The sequence below is a fragment of the Acipenser ruthenus genome, chromosome 1 (assembly GCF_902713425.1).
Source record: "Acipenser ruthenus chromosome 1, fAciRut3.2 maternal haplotype, whole genome shotgun sequence".
Lineage (NCBI taxonomy): Eukaryota > Metazoa > Chordata > Actinopteri > Acipenseriformes > Acipenseridae > Acipenser > Acipenser ruthenus.
Genome location: NC_081189.1, coordinates 87,944,913 through 87,961,972, shown reverse-complemented (window position 1 = coordinate 87,961,972; position 17,060 = coordinate 87,944,913). Strand labels below are relative to the sequence as shown.

Genomic DNA, 17,060 nt, shown 5'->3' with positions numbered 1-17,060 from the left:
CACTGCCAGTGACAACAACAAATCCCCGGGGGTCAGCAGCAAAGGACCCCCGAGGTGATGACAGACATCCTCGGGCGGTGCAGGACAGGCAACCCCGGGCGACAGGCCTTTCATCTGTTCAGGCTTGCAAGATGGAGTGCTTGTTATTGATGCTTCCATCCAAGCTTTTTGAACCGTCGGCTCAAATGTTGATTAGAACAAATGTTTCTTCATCCCTGCAGCAATCTGGCTCATGGTGTGTCTCAATCAACAGAAATATGGTTATACATGAATGTTTCTTGTGGACATGAAACATTCACGCAGGTATGGCTGTTTGTTACTTTGTCCGCTTATGAACGCCCATCATGCATTTGTCTCGGGTCGGGATGCAGATAGGAGCGCCCGCCGGTGTGAAAGGGGCTGTATATACAACAGAACAAAGGTACCTGTAAATCAAACAATATCACTGTACTGTATTGAGGGCTGTGACAATGTGCCCCGCCCCTGTGTTTTATGTGTTAATGTTGGTGTATTGTAGTTGGTACACAGGATATAATGTGGGCAATGAGCACAAGTGTTTAAAATGTATAATTGTATTTAGCCACGGGGATTGCACTGCACGTGCATTTAAAGAATTTAATAATATATGAGCACGGGGTTGCACAGATTTAGTTCACGTGCTGGGATTCAAGTGAATAATTAATTGGTAATTGAATCCCAGCACAATTGTATATATATATATATATATATATATATATATATATATATATATATATATATATATATGTACATTTGTGGCAATGTGCCCCGCCCCTGTGTGTATATTATGTGTTATATGTTGCTTGCGTGTGTTTATGTTGGTGTATGGTCATTGGTACACGGGATATAAACGGGTCTGTGTTTCACGTGTATTTAAAAATGTAGATTTGTATTTAGGCACGAGGAGGGCACAAATCACGTCACGTGCTGGTTAAATGTAATATGTGAGCACGGGGTTGCACAGAATTAATTCACGTGCTGGGATTCAAGTGAATAATTAATTAGTAATTGAATCCCAGCACAACAGTATATATAGACACATTTTCTTTCACTCGGGGTTGGGTGTTCGGTGAGTGGAGAACGGGAGAGAGAGAAGGAGAAAGAAAAGCTAAATAAAACGTAAAGTGTTTGTTCTCACCGTGTTTGTTTGTCTCCGTGCACCGTTTGTTAAGTGTTAGTCCGTTTTGTTTGTCTTTTGTTTTGGCTCGAGTGCCGTGTCCGGTTTTTGTGTTTAAAACCTTTTATTTTCTGTTTATTTATTAAATGCTGAGCGAAAGCATTCGCTCAGCTTCACCAAACTCTACCTCTCGCTTTGTTTATTTATTTCCTGGCTCTGGTCTGACGCCACCCACTCCGGCCGTCTTTGTGACAACGTTTCATTCACTCGGGGTTGTGTGTTCGGTGAGTGGAGAACGGGTGTGGAGAGGAGAAAATAAAATGTAAATTTAAGTTGCTGGGATTCACCGTGTTGGTTTATTTTGGCGTAAAGTGCCGTGTCCTGTTTTCTGTTTTGTTCAACCTTTTATTTTCTGTGTGTTATTAAAACACTGAGTGCCACAGCGTCTCAGATTCACTCACCACTACTGTCTGACTGTGTACTCCTTTCTGGTCTGACGTCATCACTACAGCTAGCCTGTCACAAGGACCTTATATTAACCTCCGCTGGGGATTTAGTGGAGGTGGTCATGTGTACGCATCTCAAAATTCACATTTTCTATAAATCTGGAGAACCACTTCTCCAATGTCATGAAGCTCTGGGGATATAAGGGGGTGTCTGTCTGTCGGTACATCAGTCCATTTAATTCCTAATTCTGATTCTATACTATTCTGCACATACTGTTGTATGTTACTGACATACATAAAAGGTTAGTGTGGTAAAGTAGTACGATTCGCTGTCACTCTCTGTAGCCGTAATTTACCATGCATTAACTAAAAATAGAGATTAAAGATTTAGTTGCTAAAACACATACAAACGTTGATGAATCAGGTCTTTAAACAGTCTGTGTGCTGGGTTATTTGTATAGTTCATACAAATTATTTTAATCTAAAGAAAAAATGCTTGCAAAACTAAACAATGACTATTTTATTACAACCACATTTAAAAAGTAAATGGATGACAATAACTCCATGTTTTTAATCACTTCTGATTTTCTTTTGAGGAATGACCGGTAAGCCTGCCTTTTTACTTCCTTCTGTAAGTAGTTCTTGCAAAAACAAATTACATTGATTTATTGCTTCAGGCTTATCCCTTCTGTTTTAGTTTAATGTAAAGAATTCAGGCTAACTGGATTCTTAACAGGTGAGGGCAAAATGCTTTCCTGCTTTATTTAAAAAATGAAAGCGCTGTTCACTCTCCATTGAGGCTAACCATTCCAGAAACAATGGCATCTTAATTACATGAAAAGTAGCTTAGTTTTATTGTTTCTCATAAACTGCTTTTCAGAAAAGTGTTTGATAAAATACACAGTAAATTCAGTGTAAGTGTATATTTACTTATTGACAGAAGCAGAGACCCTTCTAAGGTGAAAACCTATAAATATTTTATCCATAACACAATGGTGGAATGTGTAGGGACACTAACAGAAGCTTAGAAAATTGTGTGACAAAAATGTTAACTATTTTCTAAGTCTTCTAGTGATACTTTTAGTATTAATACATTAAGCATGATATAATGCATATAATTACCATTAGAAATCACATATTAGAAATCAACCAATCACAGTGAAGTATTTGGTAAAATTCCAGTCCATCTTATTCTGTGTATTTAACACAGACCACCAAAGTGACCCGCATTTCGCGGATCAGACCCACAAATTGACGTTATTGATTTGAAATGTAATTAATAATTTAGCTCAGATAAATCATTGTCCATAATGTTCTCAAGGCAAGTTTTAAGTTTGTTTTAAAGCTTCCCGTTTATAATACGTTAATATGTCATGAGAAGGTCTCCCTTCACGGTCCTCTCGCCAAAACTGCACGAGATGACATCTCTTTGGATGGAGATACACGAGTAATTTACGCAATTTTTTCTTGGCAATTAATTGAAATCTCGAGTTGTCAACAAACTGGCAATCGAATTGCTGGAACAGACCACTGCTCTGTTTTCATCAATTAAGTTACATTTTTCTACTTGTCGGAGTGTATTCAGCTGATGATATTTGCTACTCGCTCTCAATTTTAAAATAGGAAGTATGGCTACGGACAAGTAAATGCATGAGAAAACTTTGCAATTGATCCATTTTTTTCATGCTAGGAAATCTTTTTGGGATGTTACACGTGCAGAATATAAAGACTGCAATAAAAAAAGAAAACGAATGTAAGGAATTAGCAAATATTTTCAGGAAAATCACCAGCGGAGGTAAAAGGCAAATTTAAGAACCTCCAAGTATTTTGTCTTTTTCTGTGGCATAGCCACTCTGGTCTAAACTCGTTTTTCTCCGTTAACGTCTTTTCAAAACAGGTCCCATCTTAATTGCTTCAAATAATTGTACATTTTCCAGTGTGCATGTGGCACATTTAGTAACAGCAATTCAGTTGTCAACTGAATAAAAATGGTCTGTGTACCAAAGTGAATAAAGTAAACAACTGTACAAGATGAGCTTTTGTAAATCCTAACTCAACTTTTCCATCATGCACACATTCATTACATGTGATCCCACTAAGAAAGTCATAAACTTCTTTTGATGCTGATTCCATCTGAGATGAAATCAAAATGCGAGGTAATGCTGACCCGGTTACCATCCAAGGTAATGGGTCTGACCAGTTTGCGCACCCTTGTACTTGACAGTCATAAACCTCAGAAGGCCTTCTCCTCAAGAACACAGTTAGTATAATCCTGAGAATGCTCCAACACATGATTGCTTTATATAGTGCAAAGGATTGTAATGAATAAGGAAATGCACAGGTTTACCCTTCAAGTGCAGTTTCCCAACTTGAGACACAAATAAAAGAACTTGTAGGATGGACAGAAGGGTGGGGAGGGGGTGCAATTATGCAATGAAAAATGTTTATGCCATAGCAAATTAAAGTCTATTTTTTAAAGGTAAGTTTTTACTGTACTTGTATACTGTAGTTCTCCTGTGCTCTGAGTTTTCTTTCTTTTTCAAAATGCTCACTTATTGTGAGGTGATCTATGTGTGCCGTCACATGTAATAAATGATCCAATTACAAGTCGCCTTACATCTGCCATTCCCATCCAATTCGTGGCTGTATATGGACTTGGCATTGGGAAAAAGTCTAATGAAAGATGGATAGACCCGGACTCTCTGAGACAAATATCAACTGGCGGCTTCAGAGCCTTAGAAATCGCTTTAATTCAGTGGTAACTCCACTAATAAGTAATTTTAAACATGTGTTGAAAGACATTGAATCTAATATTAGCTCAACTCAATATTTCAGTGTAAAACTTAAATATAATTAGAAAATAAAAAATAAAAAAAAGATTGTGTACATTGTTAATACAAACTGAACCGTGTCACGGTCAACATTGTCTGTCTCAGGAAGTTGGCAGCACTCAGCAAATCTATATTTGCACCGTAGAAGAACATCTCTCGCCACCATGATTTGCAATTTTCCTTATTCTTGATATTTTTTCAAGCGTATTTCATGTTTGAAATTAAAAAGATGTTATCCTGAAGGTGATTGGCTACTCTTGTAATTACACTGCATCACTGTAAAATGACCAGCTCCTACATAGGTACTAATGTAAAAATGACCAGCCACTATGTAGGTAATACTGTAAAATGACCAGCCCCTACATAGAAAATGCGTAGTTCATTTACATTTATTTTAAACAAATATATTTTATGTATCCCGATTGGTCCAAATCAATACGTGTACTAGGTATGCGTTTGACCCAGATGACCTTCCATAATAGTGAGGTATCAATTCTTCCAGCCTCCTGTCCCTCGCACACCACAGATGCATATAGATTGCGCATGTTCAGACGAGTGTTCATGCTCCCCCCACTGATTGCAGCATGCTTTCAATCATCACATCCTGAAATCAGACAATACACTTTACTTTGAGAAAAACAACTTGCACGCAAAACAAGACAGGAGAGTATAGCAACCGCTCACGATCAACGACTTTCCCCATTCGGCAGTGTGCGTTTAAAAATACTTATCGGAAAGTGTTCACATTTTCTTTCTAAAGCCACATACCTCTCACTGCGATTCTGGCAATCAGCTGGTCCCCGCTCTACCCAATATTCGCAAAGTGACTCCTCCATTTTCCATTCGGCTGGGTCATTACTGAAGGTAAGTGTCACAGCAGGATCAGGGATATCAGTTTGACTAGATGGGCTAGGATTAGCTAGTTCTGTCTCTACACCCAGCAGGCCTACTTCTTTAGCAACGGCGCAGGTGCTGTTGTTGACAGTTGAAATATTGCTTTGATCTGTCGCGGTCGTTCGATTTAAACATGACATTTGAGAATTTCTGTATTTTTGGAAGCAAATATTTTTGGCACGTTTGCTTTTCTTAAGTTTTTTGCATTTAGCTGCTCCACTCAGTTTCTCCGTGACCATACAGTGGTACAAATTGTACCACTTTCCTGGTTGAGTCATTGTGAGGTCAGGTTGTACGATGTGCAATCGGAGGAGGAGTGGGCTAGTTCAGCACGAGCGTGATGGGAACGTACAAGAGTTTTAATCTATGCCAAAAATTGGATGATCAAATTAAATTAACCTAATAAAAACATTAATAAAAGTAGTATTGTTTATTCATATTAATACTAGAATATAAAAGAAACAGTACTACATTTATTAATTTAAAAAAAAAAAATGCAATGTATTTTTTTTGTGGGCCCCCCTGGAGTTTTGGGCCTTGGACAAATGTCCCCACGTTAAATCCAGCCCTGGTTCTATTGGGTTATCTGGGATTTTCTTTCAACTTTTTCCTTTATTTCTACCCTCCTGTTACATTAATAATTGAGCTCGCTCTGTGCACAAAATCTTAAGTCGGCTACAGTGCAATTATTGGAAACTACAAAATATGGCGAAAACAGAGATCATTGTCATTTTAATCAAATTAAATAAAAAGATACAATGACATAGAACAATGTATCTTTACCAAAAATGCCATGGGGGCCAATTATTCGGGGGGGGGGGTTGTTTGCCAACTGGCTCCAGAATTTACGGTCGCCTCTAACCACAAATTGATTTTATTGAGCATGTAACGCAAGTGTAAATTGCGTGATCTGTCTCTAAAGGAATGCATTTGTTTTGCTAACCATTACTAAAAGCACACAGCTGTCTGGGGGTGGCAATTACTTCCTATGAGGATCGTTTACATCAAATCAGACCTATACAGCTTGCTGATTTGCTGTATTTGTCTGACTGGGGTGGGACTGTGCGAAGCAGAAATAAGTATTACATTAATAGAAAATTAACCCCAAGGTTAAACGACAAAGAGTGCGGGCGATTGCATAATTCTCTATAAACAGAATTGTACTATTTTGATACATATTGTTTACCGTATACCATTTCAAGTAATATGATTTTAATACATGTTATGATACTCTGCGGATAGAATTACCACCACAATTAAACACATTTATTGAAGCCGCTCACACAATTCACACCCACTTGTTGATTTAACATCAATTCATTTGTGGTTTAGTGGCGAGTTAAAAAACCTGACCTGGCTTAAAGGTGTCCGTAAATTCTGGAGTCAGTTGGCCAGTTGCTTCTAATTTTACATCCCGAAAAATGAGCACTGGTGACTGCCAAGACTCATACCACAGTGTAGATCGTATCAGTCTTGGCAGACACGGTTGAAGAAACACATTTATAAGATTAAACAAAAATGTATCACAAGTCTCTGATAAACCAAAATCTATAATAGGCATGTGGGTTTGAGATATGAAAAAAAAAAAAATTTTCTCAATCATAATAATAATAATAATAATGCTGACACTGATGCTTGTATTACAATATCATTTGACATGTGGGATTTATGTGTCAAAGTTACTTTCAAGGCCAAAAAGCTGTTGTAATAGTAAAAATAGGGAAACAGCTATATACGTGGGGTTTTTTTTGTTTGTTTTTTTGCAGTCAAAGCCAAATTTGGAAGCAGCCAAGTTTCAGGCCTGTGCCAAATCACAACAGAATGCTTGTGTTCCACCAGTACACTGACATTCTTGTGGTGCACTGTGCAGAAAATCCATTACTGCCTTTGTCATTAAGAAAATAATGTTATAAAGAGTATAGACCTTCCCCTCCATGTGTTAATAGAGAATGTTTTTTGACTGGGATCCAAACCCACTGGAGCTACATTCAGTTTACAGGCATTTATTGCTTTAAGATTTGGTATGGTATGCTAGGATGTTCACTCTACGGAGACAATATAATGGAAAGTCATACACGAGACAGTGGAAGGAGGGCTAGGACCCATAATGAATTTGTTGTTTAATTTGCCGAGACGAAGAGTTCATTTGACATTACTGATTTAATACTCACATCTGTCTTGTTTTTGTAATCACTCACTGAAAGGAATGGGTCGAGCCTGTTCATGTTTAAATTGTCGCTTTGAATACTGTTATGTTGTTGGTATGAATATGTATTGTTGGTAAGGACTTCTGAGGCTATAGGTACGGGATAAAATATGTCACGTGATGGACTTTTAACAAATCACAAGACAGATTTTAAAACCGAGGTTTAATAAAATTATGAATAGAACTTTTACCAACCAAATATTAAGAATAATTTCCAGGTTTTCATTTGTCAAAATGTCAGGCTTGTTAAAAATATTAGTATTGTTTAAAACCAGCATGTTGCCAACATTGTGCTCCTTATAAAATCTCAATTAGAGACAACATTCACCAATCAAAAAGTGTGTTGGAAGATTCATCTGGGTATGTGCAGCCATTAATATTTTTGAATACGTTTGGAAAAAATAATTAAATTTAATTTTAAACAAGGGGTAGCAATTTTACAAAGCTGCCACCACAGCATTGCCAATGCCTCATTCCTCAGAGAATTGAGGTACCAGGTCAAGCTCCTTGAGCCACCTTTCCAAAATTGAAAAGCTTTTGTATTGGGACTGGGCAAGTAGAACAAGCATGTGGAGAAGAGAATTGAACATCAAATGTAGTGTATGAGTGTGCACATAAGAATGCTTAAGGAAGCAATCGGATTTATTGGGGTTCTGGGGCAAGGTGGAGTTGCTGATAAAACTACACCAATGCCACATTCTATTACTGAATGTTAATTTATACAGAGAATATTGGTGCCCAAAAGTTATTACACAGGAAGTTTAAATTATGTGTTTTTCTTTCTTTGCTTTTCCTGATCTCCATTTGGAAGAGAAGTGCAGTTGTACTAAAATATATTTTCTGGGCACTTTCTAGTTGAAATATGAAGACACAACCATAGGTTATGATAGTCTTCTCTAACTGTCCCAGTGGTTTCACACACAGAGCCTTTCCAAAGGTAATGTTACACTGTTAGTCCAGGTGAAACATTCCCTTTTTGCACACTTGTATCCCCAAGGGCACACATTACCAGTACTGTCTGAATTGATATTTTTTTTAAGCATTATCCATCCCATGCAACACATTACGGTTTCATGGAGAGTAATTGCAGTGCAGTCATAGAGATTAGTCAAATCCCCATGAAATGCAGATAATCTTCATTTTCCCAGTAATACAAAAATAGAACAATTTCCCTCTCTTGTCTTTGTGGAAACTCAGCCCCCTTAGGAAAACCTTTAAATATGTGTACTGATTACCGTCTCCCTGTAGCACTTGTGGTCCATTCAGTACTGATTTATGCCAGTTTTTAATGAGACCATTTGGAAATCCAAGAACAGCCAGACAAATCTCCGAAATAGACAGCTGTCTTTTTTGTTGTTTGTTTTTAAGTTTTGTAGTTTGTTTTGGGATGATCTGCCAGAAAAACAAAAAAAGAAAACTCAAATGCAAAAGTGAGTTTTGTAAAATGATCCTGTTAATTGATATTTATTTCACAACAAATGTATGTATGCAATTTGAGGTTTTAAAGTCAACACACTGATCTTTATGGAAGATACATACTGTAGCAGAATAGCATCAGAAATGACACTCAGAGGCTTGGAAAGCTGCAGTGAAAGCACAGATTGTGCAGTTCATTAAATAATGAACAAAACAGGTACAAATAAAACAAGGCACAAGGGCCAAAATCAAGAGTTTAAACACAAAAGCACAAGAATCAGGACTATAGAGTCAAAACTTACATGGGCCAGGCTGAACAACACCTTCACTGGTACAACACCTTCACTGGTACAACACCTTCACTGGTACAACACCTTACACCACTTCCCAAACAAAGGATTCTCTTTCCTTTTTATATATGTGCCCCCTCCCCAATTAGCACTCAATTACCTAATAGGGGAATGGCCACACCTGTGATTGCTGGCAGGGACAGATTTAACCCCATCCCTGCCACCCTTACACCCCCCCCCCCCCCCCACTATTTACATTCAGGGCTTTTGCCCTGCCACACATTCTTATGCACATTCCATTAGCGTAATTTTCCTATGAAATACCTATCTATTTTTTCCCTTTTTTGTATCTAATTTTGTTTGTGGTTTTAAGGAAAATAATTTATTTTTAGAATCAAAACAATAAACCACCAAAACTTCGGTTGACAGATAGGTCAATTGGTAGGTTAGGTTGAGGGGGACTAAGAAGGCACAGAGAAATCCTCAGGATCGAGTCCAGTCGCTTATTCAACAGTCACAAACATGCATTGCAAGTGAGTGGATTCAACTATATGGTTATTTATTTATTTACTTATTTTTATTGAAAACTTTGACTTTTTGGTCACGTGTTACAATTAGCTATCCTGGCATTTCTATGATTCATTCTCTGGAATCCGCCTGCAGGATATTCACAATTGACCACTGAGATGTTGGGAACCAACTAAGTACAAGAAGCTTGATAATGTGCAAACTCAAGTTGTGCTGCAAAATTGCAGCACAACTGTAGTAGTACTTAAAATAATTTAACTGCTCTCAATTCTTCAGGGCTGTCTTTTCTGTTAGTAACCAACTAGCTGCTTACCCTTATGACTGACATGCTTTCCAGCTAGGGACATGCTTGACCCCGAAGACACTGCTGAGGTGAAGTTATTATTATTATTTTATTTCTTAGCAGACGCCCTTATCCAGGGCGACTTACAATTGTTACAAGATATCACATTATTTTTACATACAATTACCCATTTATACAGTTGGGTTTTTACTGGAGCAATCTAGGTAAAGTACCTTGCTGAAGGGTACAGCAGCAGTGTCCCCCTCCTGGGACTGAACCCACGACCTTCCGGTCAAGATTCCAGAGCCCTAACCACTACTCCACACTGCTGCCCCAGGAAGTACAAGTGAAACAGATTTCCTTGATGGGAAGACAAGCAAACTGAAAATGTTCTTTTATCTAGTGTAGTACCAGATATTTTAAAATGCAAATATATGTTTGCGATATCATGTATATCATGACAATGGCTTTGTATGACAGGAACGATTTCTGAAAGTACTGCGTTTGTCTGTTAGGCCTACTTAATGCTGATTACAGAAGTTATTGGTTTTACTTGGCCCTTCCTCATTAGCTCATTTATGCATCTGTTTAATTGTTTTGGTTGTCTGGCAGATGTTGACCTGGCACTGGTGTGTGCTTTGTAGACAAGCTAAGGCTGCTTGAGACTTGCTTATTAAATGTGGGTTCCTTTGTGGATCGTTACAGAGTTGGTTTAGAGCTTGTGTTTCCAAACTCGTTGTGTAAATGTCATGGTGCACCCAAGGGGTGCATGGATTTTGGCAGCTTGCTTAACGTTTCTTTCATGCAATTGAAGCTGGGCCATACTAATTTATTGTAACAACATTAGCACATATAAAAGCATCGCTACTTTTTGAAAACATTATTTTTTATGTTTCTCAGCATCAGTTTAAAATGAAATATTTTTGTAGAAGTTGGAAGAAAGCAAGTAGATTAATCATGCTTTTAAGTTGTACCACCATTACGCCAACCAATGCAAGTGCCAAATGTGGTCGAACCATACTAATGATTTCTTACTTTAATGTGCTTTTTTTCAGTAGCATTATCTGAAGATAAGTTTAAAGATATAGTACGAATGTTACTGTGAACAAAGTTTAATCACATTTGGAGAAGATCTGGAGAAGATGTAAGACTTTTCTGAACCAATCAGGTGCCTATACCTCAAAGAAGTTAGTAACCATGGTCATTTTTATCACAGTTTTATCACAAATCAATGAATGGTTCTCAAAATATAGCAAAAATGTAAAGCACAGAAAGAAAAACTATTTTGTAAAGTCTTACACAATATAAAACTAGCTATCTCCTTGTCTGATCCAAATTGCACTTTTATTGGACAGAGCACACTGTACATGACTTATTGATTGACAATAATCCTGGGCATAGCATGCAATGCAAGTCAAGTGATCTGACTAATATTTGACATGGCCTTATATCAAATAAAGACTAAGGGCCCTATTTCGCAAACCCCTAAGGCAATCGCAAAACACTTTTGCGGACAGTTAGCGCACCAGAATCAGGCGCAGATGTGGGCAAACAGACTTTGCCCACCTATGTGATTTAGCAACACGTGTTTTTGCGCCCACTTGGCAAGTTAGTGTCAGCGCTTGACATGGGCAGAACTTGGGGAGTGTCCTCATTTAAATACAAATGTAGCAATTTAGCAAACTATCTACAGCGTTAGCATTTCCGTAGACATGTGAAAAACAGGTCTAAACTTTGTGCAAATTACATGGTCTGCTATAAATACCGGTGAAACTACTAGGGAAGCAGGCAAAGGAAAAGAGAGAGAGAAAAAAGAGAAATAAAAGAAATATGGGTGCACACTGGATTAGTGTGATATTTTGTAATGTGATACTTTGTAATGTTATTCTTTGTACTGTGATTTTGTAACAATTGTAAGTCATCCTGAATAAGGGCGTCTGCTAAGAAATAAATAAATAAATAAATAAATAAATAATTTCTGCATGGCCAGACAAAGACTGGGAGACATCCCCAAATATTTCTTAGTCATCTGTCTTTTCTGAGCCTGTCTGACACACAATGTATGCAGCAACATCTGCCAACTGCTTCAGGTTGACCTGGAAGGAGACATGCGGAGAGCACATTGTTTGCAGCACTAAAGTACACACACCAACATAGAATAGGCACTTCTATGTAAATCGTAAGGGGACCTATTCTGTCAACGTGCAAGTAGTGTGTGATCTATGATGCAAACAACTACATCACAAATGTGTATGCAAGCTATCGTTGCTCCGCTCATGACTTGTTTATCCACGCTAATTCGCAGGTGGCAGCTGTGTTTCAGCGGGATGACAGTCTGCGAGGTTGGTTGATAGGGGACAATGTGTATCCACTGAAGCGGTGGCTACTGAGACCGCTGCTCAACCCCACGACCCCTGCTGAAGGTATAATCCTACCTATAAATGTGCACGTATCGGGGCTCCCGAGTGGCGCATCTGGTAAAGGCACTCCGAGTGGAGTGCAGGATGCGCTCTATAGCCTGGAGGTCGCCGGTTCGAGCCCAGACTATTCTATTGCCAACCGTAGACTGGAGCTGCCAGGGAGCGCCGCACAATTAGCCGAGCGCTGCCCGGAGAGGGGGGGTCTAGGTCAGCCAGTGTGTCCTTGGCTCACCGCACACCTGCGACCCCAGTAACGACCCCAGTAGTCTGGCCGGGCACCTGCGGGCTTGCCTGTAAGCTGCACAGAGCTGCGTTGTCCTCTGACACTGTAGCTGCACGATGAGTCTGCATTGTGAAAAAGAAGCTGTCGGCTGACGGCACATGCTGCGTATGACAGCGTGTGTTTGTCTTCACCACTCCTGAGTCAGCACGGGGGTGGTAACAGTGAGATGAGCCTAAAAAATTTTTTATAGGGATATGCCAAATTGGAGAAAATAATTGGCGATTACTAAATAAAAAAAAAAAATTAAAAAAAATGTGCTCGTACTGTAATTGAGTGAACATTTCGAATTCTCAAAATGTGATTCCGATGTTTGGATGTCTCTGGGGGAACACTACAGTACACTCCTCAGAAGGTTAGCAATATCATCCTGGCTTGTTGTGTTTTACGCAACATAGCTCTCCATAATGGATGTTGAACTTACAGAGGAAAGATTACAGGGTTTGAGGGAAGCAGATGCTGAACTTAAAGCACTTAAAGCACAGGGGTTCACGGGTATGCAGACTTTGTTATTGTTGTATAAGACGCAAATGCGTACCGTCAGTATATTTTTTAACAGGAAAGCATTTATAATAAAGGCAGTGACGGTGCTCACTGTTCAAAGGTGAGCCATACATGCCTAACTTAAGGAAAACTGATTCTAAAATTTTCACTCCCCAACCCCGCTCCCCCTTTGCTCGCTTGCTTGCTCAGCAAGTGAAGCAGAAAAAAATATTTATGTAACTTAATTTTGTACATAGATTACTTTTTTTTATTTCGTAAGTATTCACTGTACCTCCCCCAGACTGCTAAAAAAATGTAGCCTTGCTTGAGGCGCTTGTGTCTTCTTCCTTCTTTTTTTTTGGTTTCAAAATACCCTCTGTTCGCTATTGCAGATGCACAGGTCCTCTTAAAGGGAATGTTGAATCCTTATTGGTTGTAACCTTACTCCCCCCACTGTGCTTTGATTGGCTGGGCGCATGAGTTGCTATCTGATGTGCGTTAGCCCACGCATGAAACCCGACTTCTAATTCATGTTTTCGTGCGCTATCGCAGCGCTTCGCAAACGCAGTCATTTTTGCCCTAGTGATAGCGGCTGTGCACATATTTGCTAAATAGGGCCCTAGTTCAATTTTACATAAAGCTTCAGAACACTAGTTTCTTTCAACACACACATCCCTTGAACCAAAGCATGTACTGAGGTTTTACATAAAGGTAGAAAGTTTTTTTTGGTTCCACAATTAAAACAAAAAATCTTGACAAAACAGTTCTTTATTAGTTTTTTAATCACTGATCTTTTTTTTAAAAATACATATTACTAAAAATGTGAGAAAACCATTTAGTTAAAGGAAACAGGTAATGTCTTTAGGGAATACTAAAATATTAGTTTACACTTGCATCTCTTCTTCTCCGAGTGTTGAAGGATGAAGGGTTGCTCTTTTGGGTGGGCCAGTGATGCCAGTCTCCGAAATAACCGGGGACGATGTGGGAGTTTGCATGGTAAGCAGGGATAGCGATGGAGAGAAGCTGGGTGTCATGGCGGAGGGTGTGAGACCTGAGTTCCCAGTGAGGGGAGAGTGAGTGTACTTAGGGAAGGCCGCTCTGTTGGTAAAGGTGGGCAACCGCGGTGGAACCGCCCTGATTCCAGGCTGAGCCACTGACGTGATTAAGGGAGGGGGATAAATAATACCCCTGGACTCTTGTGCAATGTTTGGCTTTTGTAAACCATTATCCTGGAGCTCGGCAATGTCTGTAAAGACAGAGGCCAGTGGCTGAAATCTGGGCTCCCAGTTCATTAAGTAGTCCCAGTTGTAGCTTCCTCTGAGTTCTTCTTCGACACTCACTAGTGAAGTAAGGGAAGCCCCTGCTGAGCTCTGATCATCAGTGTGGAAGATGTATCCCTTTGTGCTGTGTGCCAACAAGTCTTTCTCTTTAATGGCCATGCCGGTGAACCTTCTAGACAGCACTTCATTTGAGATGTAGTTCTGGTCACATCCTTCCCCTCCACCTTCCTCTTTGAAGTGGTAAATGCTCTCTGAGCTGTCGGCAACAGTGGCAATGGTGGTGGCAGCCAGGTCTGCTTCCTCTGACTGGCAAGAGAGTTGGTCTGAGTCCTGGGGGATCCCTGAGTCTGGCACCCTGGATGCCCTCTCGCTTAGGGCAGACCCAGAACCTTTCCGGCATGGGTGTTCATTGATCATCTTGATCTCTTCGTCTTCAGCTGTATCTCCATCTGCAGAGCCCCTGCCACTTGAGCCAGAGTGCCTGCAGGGGTTAATCACCTCCTTCTTGTCTCTGATGTCCACCTGCTCTGCTAAATCTTGAAGGACAATGGTGCTTTGCCTATGGCCATTACTTTTTTCAAGTGTATCTGAAATACTGTGGTTTAAAGTTGTAGCCATTGAATCTACAGTTCTCGTTTTCACTTTGACATCTTTCCTCCTAAATCTCAAAATAAGCCCCACAAGAATAATGGCCGACAGCAGGAACACTACAAAGGAAATGGTAAGGCTGATGGTCAGGCTGTTCAGCTGCATTCCAGTGAAGGCCTCTGCAGAGTTGGAGATGTTGACAATAACAATGCAGCTTTCAGACTTGGAATCAAGCTTGGGACTGCTTGCTTTCACCTTGAACTCTATTAGGTCCTCTCTCTTTTTGACACTGCCTTTTTTCCTATAGACAGCACTGGTGAGATACACGGTTCCACTGGTTCTGTTCACTGAAAAGAACCGAGAGGACTCAGCCAAGGAATACACAAGAACCCCGTCTACTCCACCATCACTGTCTACGGCTGAGACCTGGCCGATGCTCTGCCCCACTTCAGAGTTCTCAGGGAGCTGAAAGTAATATTCTGTTGGTGTGAAGACAGGGCTGAACTCGTCAACACTCTCAATGTCCACCTGAACCTTAATTGTTGCTGTTTGGTCGCCTTTGTCTTTAGCTTGGACCACAAAGCAGTACCTATTCTCTCTTTCATAGTCAAAAGTTTGCTTGGAATAGATGTCCCCAGTCAAGGAGTCTATTGCAAAAGCCTCCTTTTTATTTGGGCTTCCATAATCTACTGAGCATGGTGACAAAATAGAGTAGGTCACCTGTCCAAATGGGCCTGAATCATGGTCCACTGCATAGAGTGAGCAAACATGAGTAAAGGCAGTCTGATTTTCCAAGATTGAGCAGTTCATGGCAGGGAAAATAAAGTAGGGAGAGTTATCATTCTCATCCAGCACAGTGATGAAAAGCACAGCGAAGGCCATTTTTCTGCTCCCCATGCTACTGCTATCGATGGCTTGGACGGTCAATGTGAATTTGGCATTTTCTTCATAATCCAAACTCTGGTTCAGTTCCACTGCACCACTTCTGTGGTCTAGTCTAAAGTGACCTTTATCATTGCCAGAAACAATGTGAAACCTTATTTCAGCATTTACTCCTTCATCTGGGTCATGAGCTGACACCTCAGTGAGCCTACTCCCCAAAGGAATGCTTTCGCTGACCTGAATATGGTATTCCAATTGGCTGAAGACAGGAGGGTTATCATTAGCATCTATCACAGTTACTGAGACAACCGCAGAAGCATTTAGTGGAGGTGTCCCCCGATCAGAGGCAACTACCACCAGGGTGTAGTTCATTGTGTTTTCACGGTCCAGGGGATTGCACAGCACAAGCTTGCCCACTGTCTTGTACTCATCGTCTGCCTGTAAAACACTGGTCTCAATGCAAAATCTGTTCTGCTCATTCCCACCGAAGATGGAGTAGTCAAGGTAATAGTTCTCATGGGAAAAGTCCTGGTCAGAAGCTGACAGATACAGCACGGTGCTCCCGACTGCTGCAGCTTCAGACACGCTCACTTGGAATGTGGCTTGCATGAACTGAGGTGCGTGGTCATTGATGTCTCGTATTTGTATTTCCACAGAAGTCACAGCCGTCAAAGCTGGGTCTCCACCATCACTGGCTTCCACAAGGAGCTGTACCACAGAGCTCTCCATAAAATACCTCAGCGGCTTGCTGGTGAATAAAGAACCTGCAAAAAAAGATACTTCATAATGCAACCAAAGTAATTGCATTCTTATATATGTCAAGAGCTAAGCAGTGTTGGACTTGGTCAGTATTATAATAGAACTGTGCAAGACAATATCAGTTGCTGGGCCAAAAGTCAACTGGATGTGATGTTAAACCTTTCTAATTTTTTTTTTATATTGAAGATCGAGCCAATGTCACTTGTCTTTGACCATTAATATCTTCAAAATATAGTGTATACATTTGAAATGACAGTTTTTTTTTAATATATACAGTATGCATGTGTGTGTGCATTTAAATATTACACAAAAAAAGAGAAAATAAAAAACATCACAATC

General features: G+C 39.9%; 1 protein-coding gene across 1 annotated transcript in view; it reads right to left on the bottom strand.

The window, feature by feature from the left end:
• Positions 1–9,482: 9,482 nt before the first annotated feature.
• Positions 9,483–17,060, bottom strand: part of dchs2 (dachsous cadherin-related 2) — a 57,288-nt gene continuing 49,710 nt past the window's right edge. Inside the window, exon 20 of the mRNA XM_059031604.1 lies at positions 9,483–16,726. Coding sequence (XP_058887587.1) covers positions 14,097–16,726 — 2,630 coding nt within the window. The 3' untranslated portion in view covers positions 9,483–14,096. The remainder of the gene's footprint in view (positions 16,727–17,060) is intronic.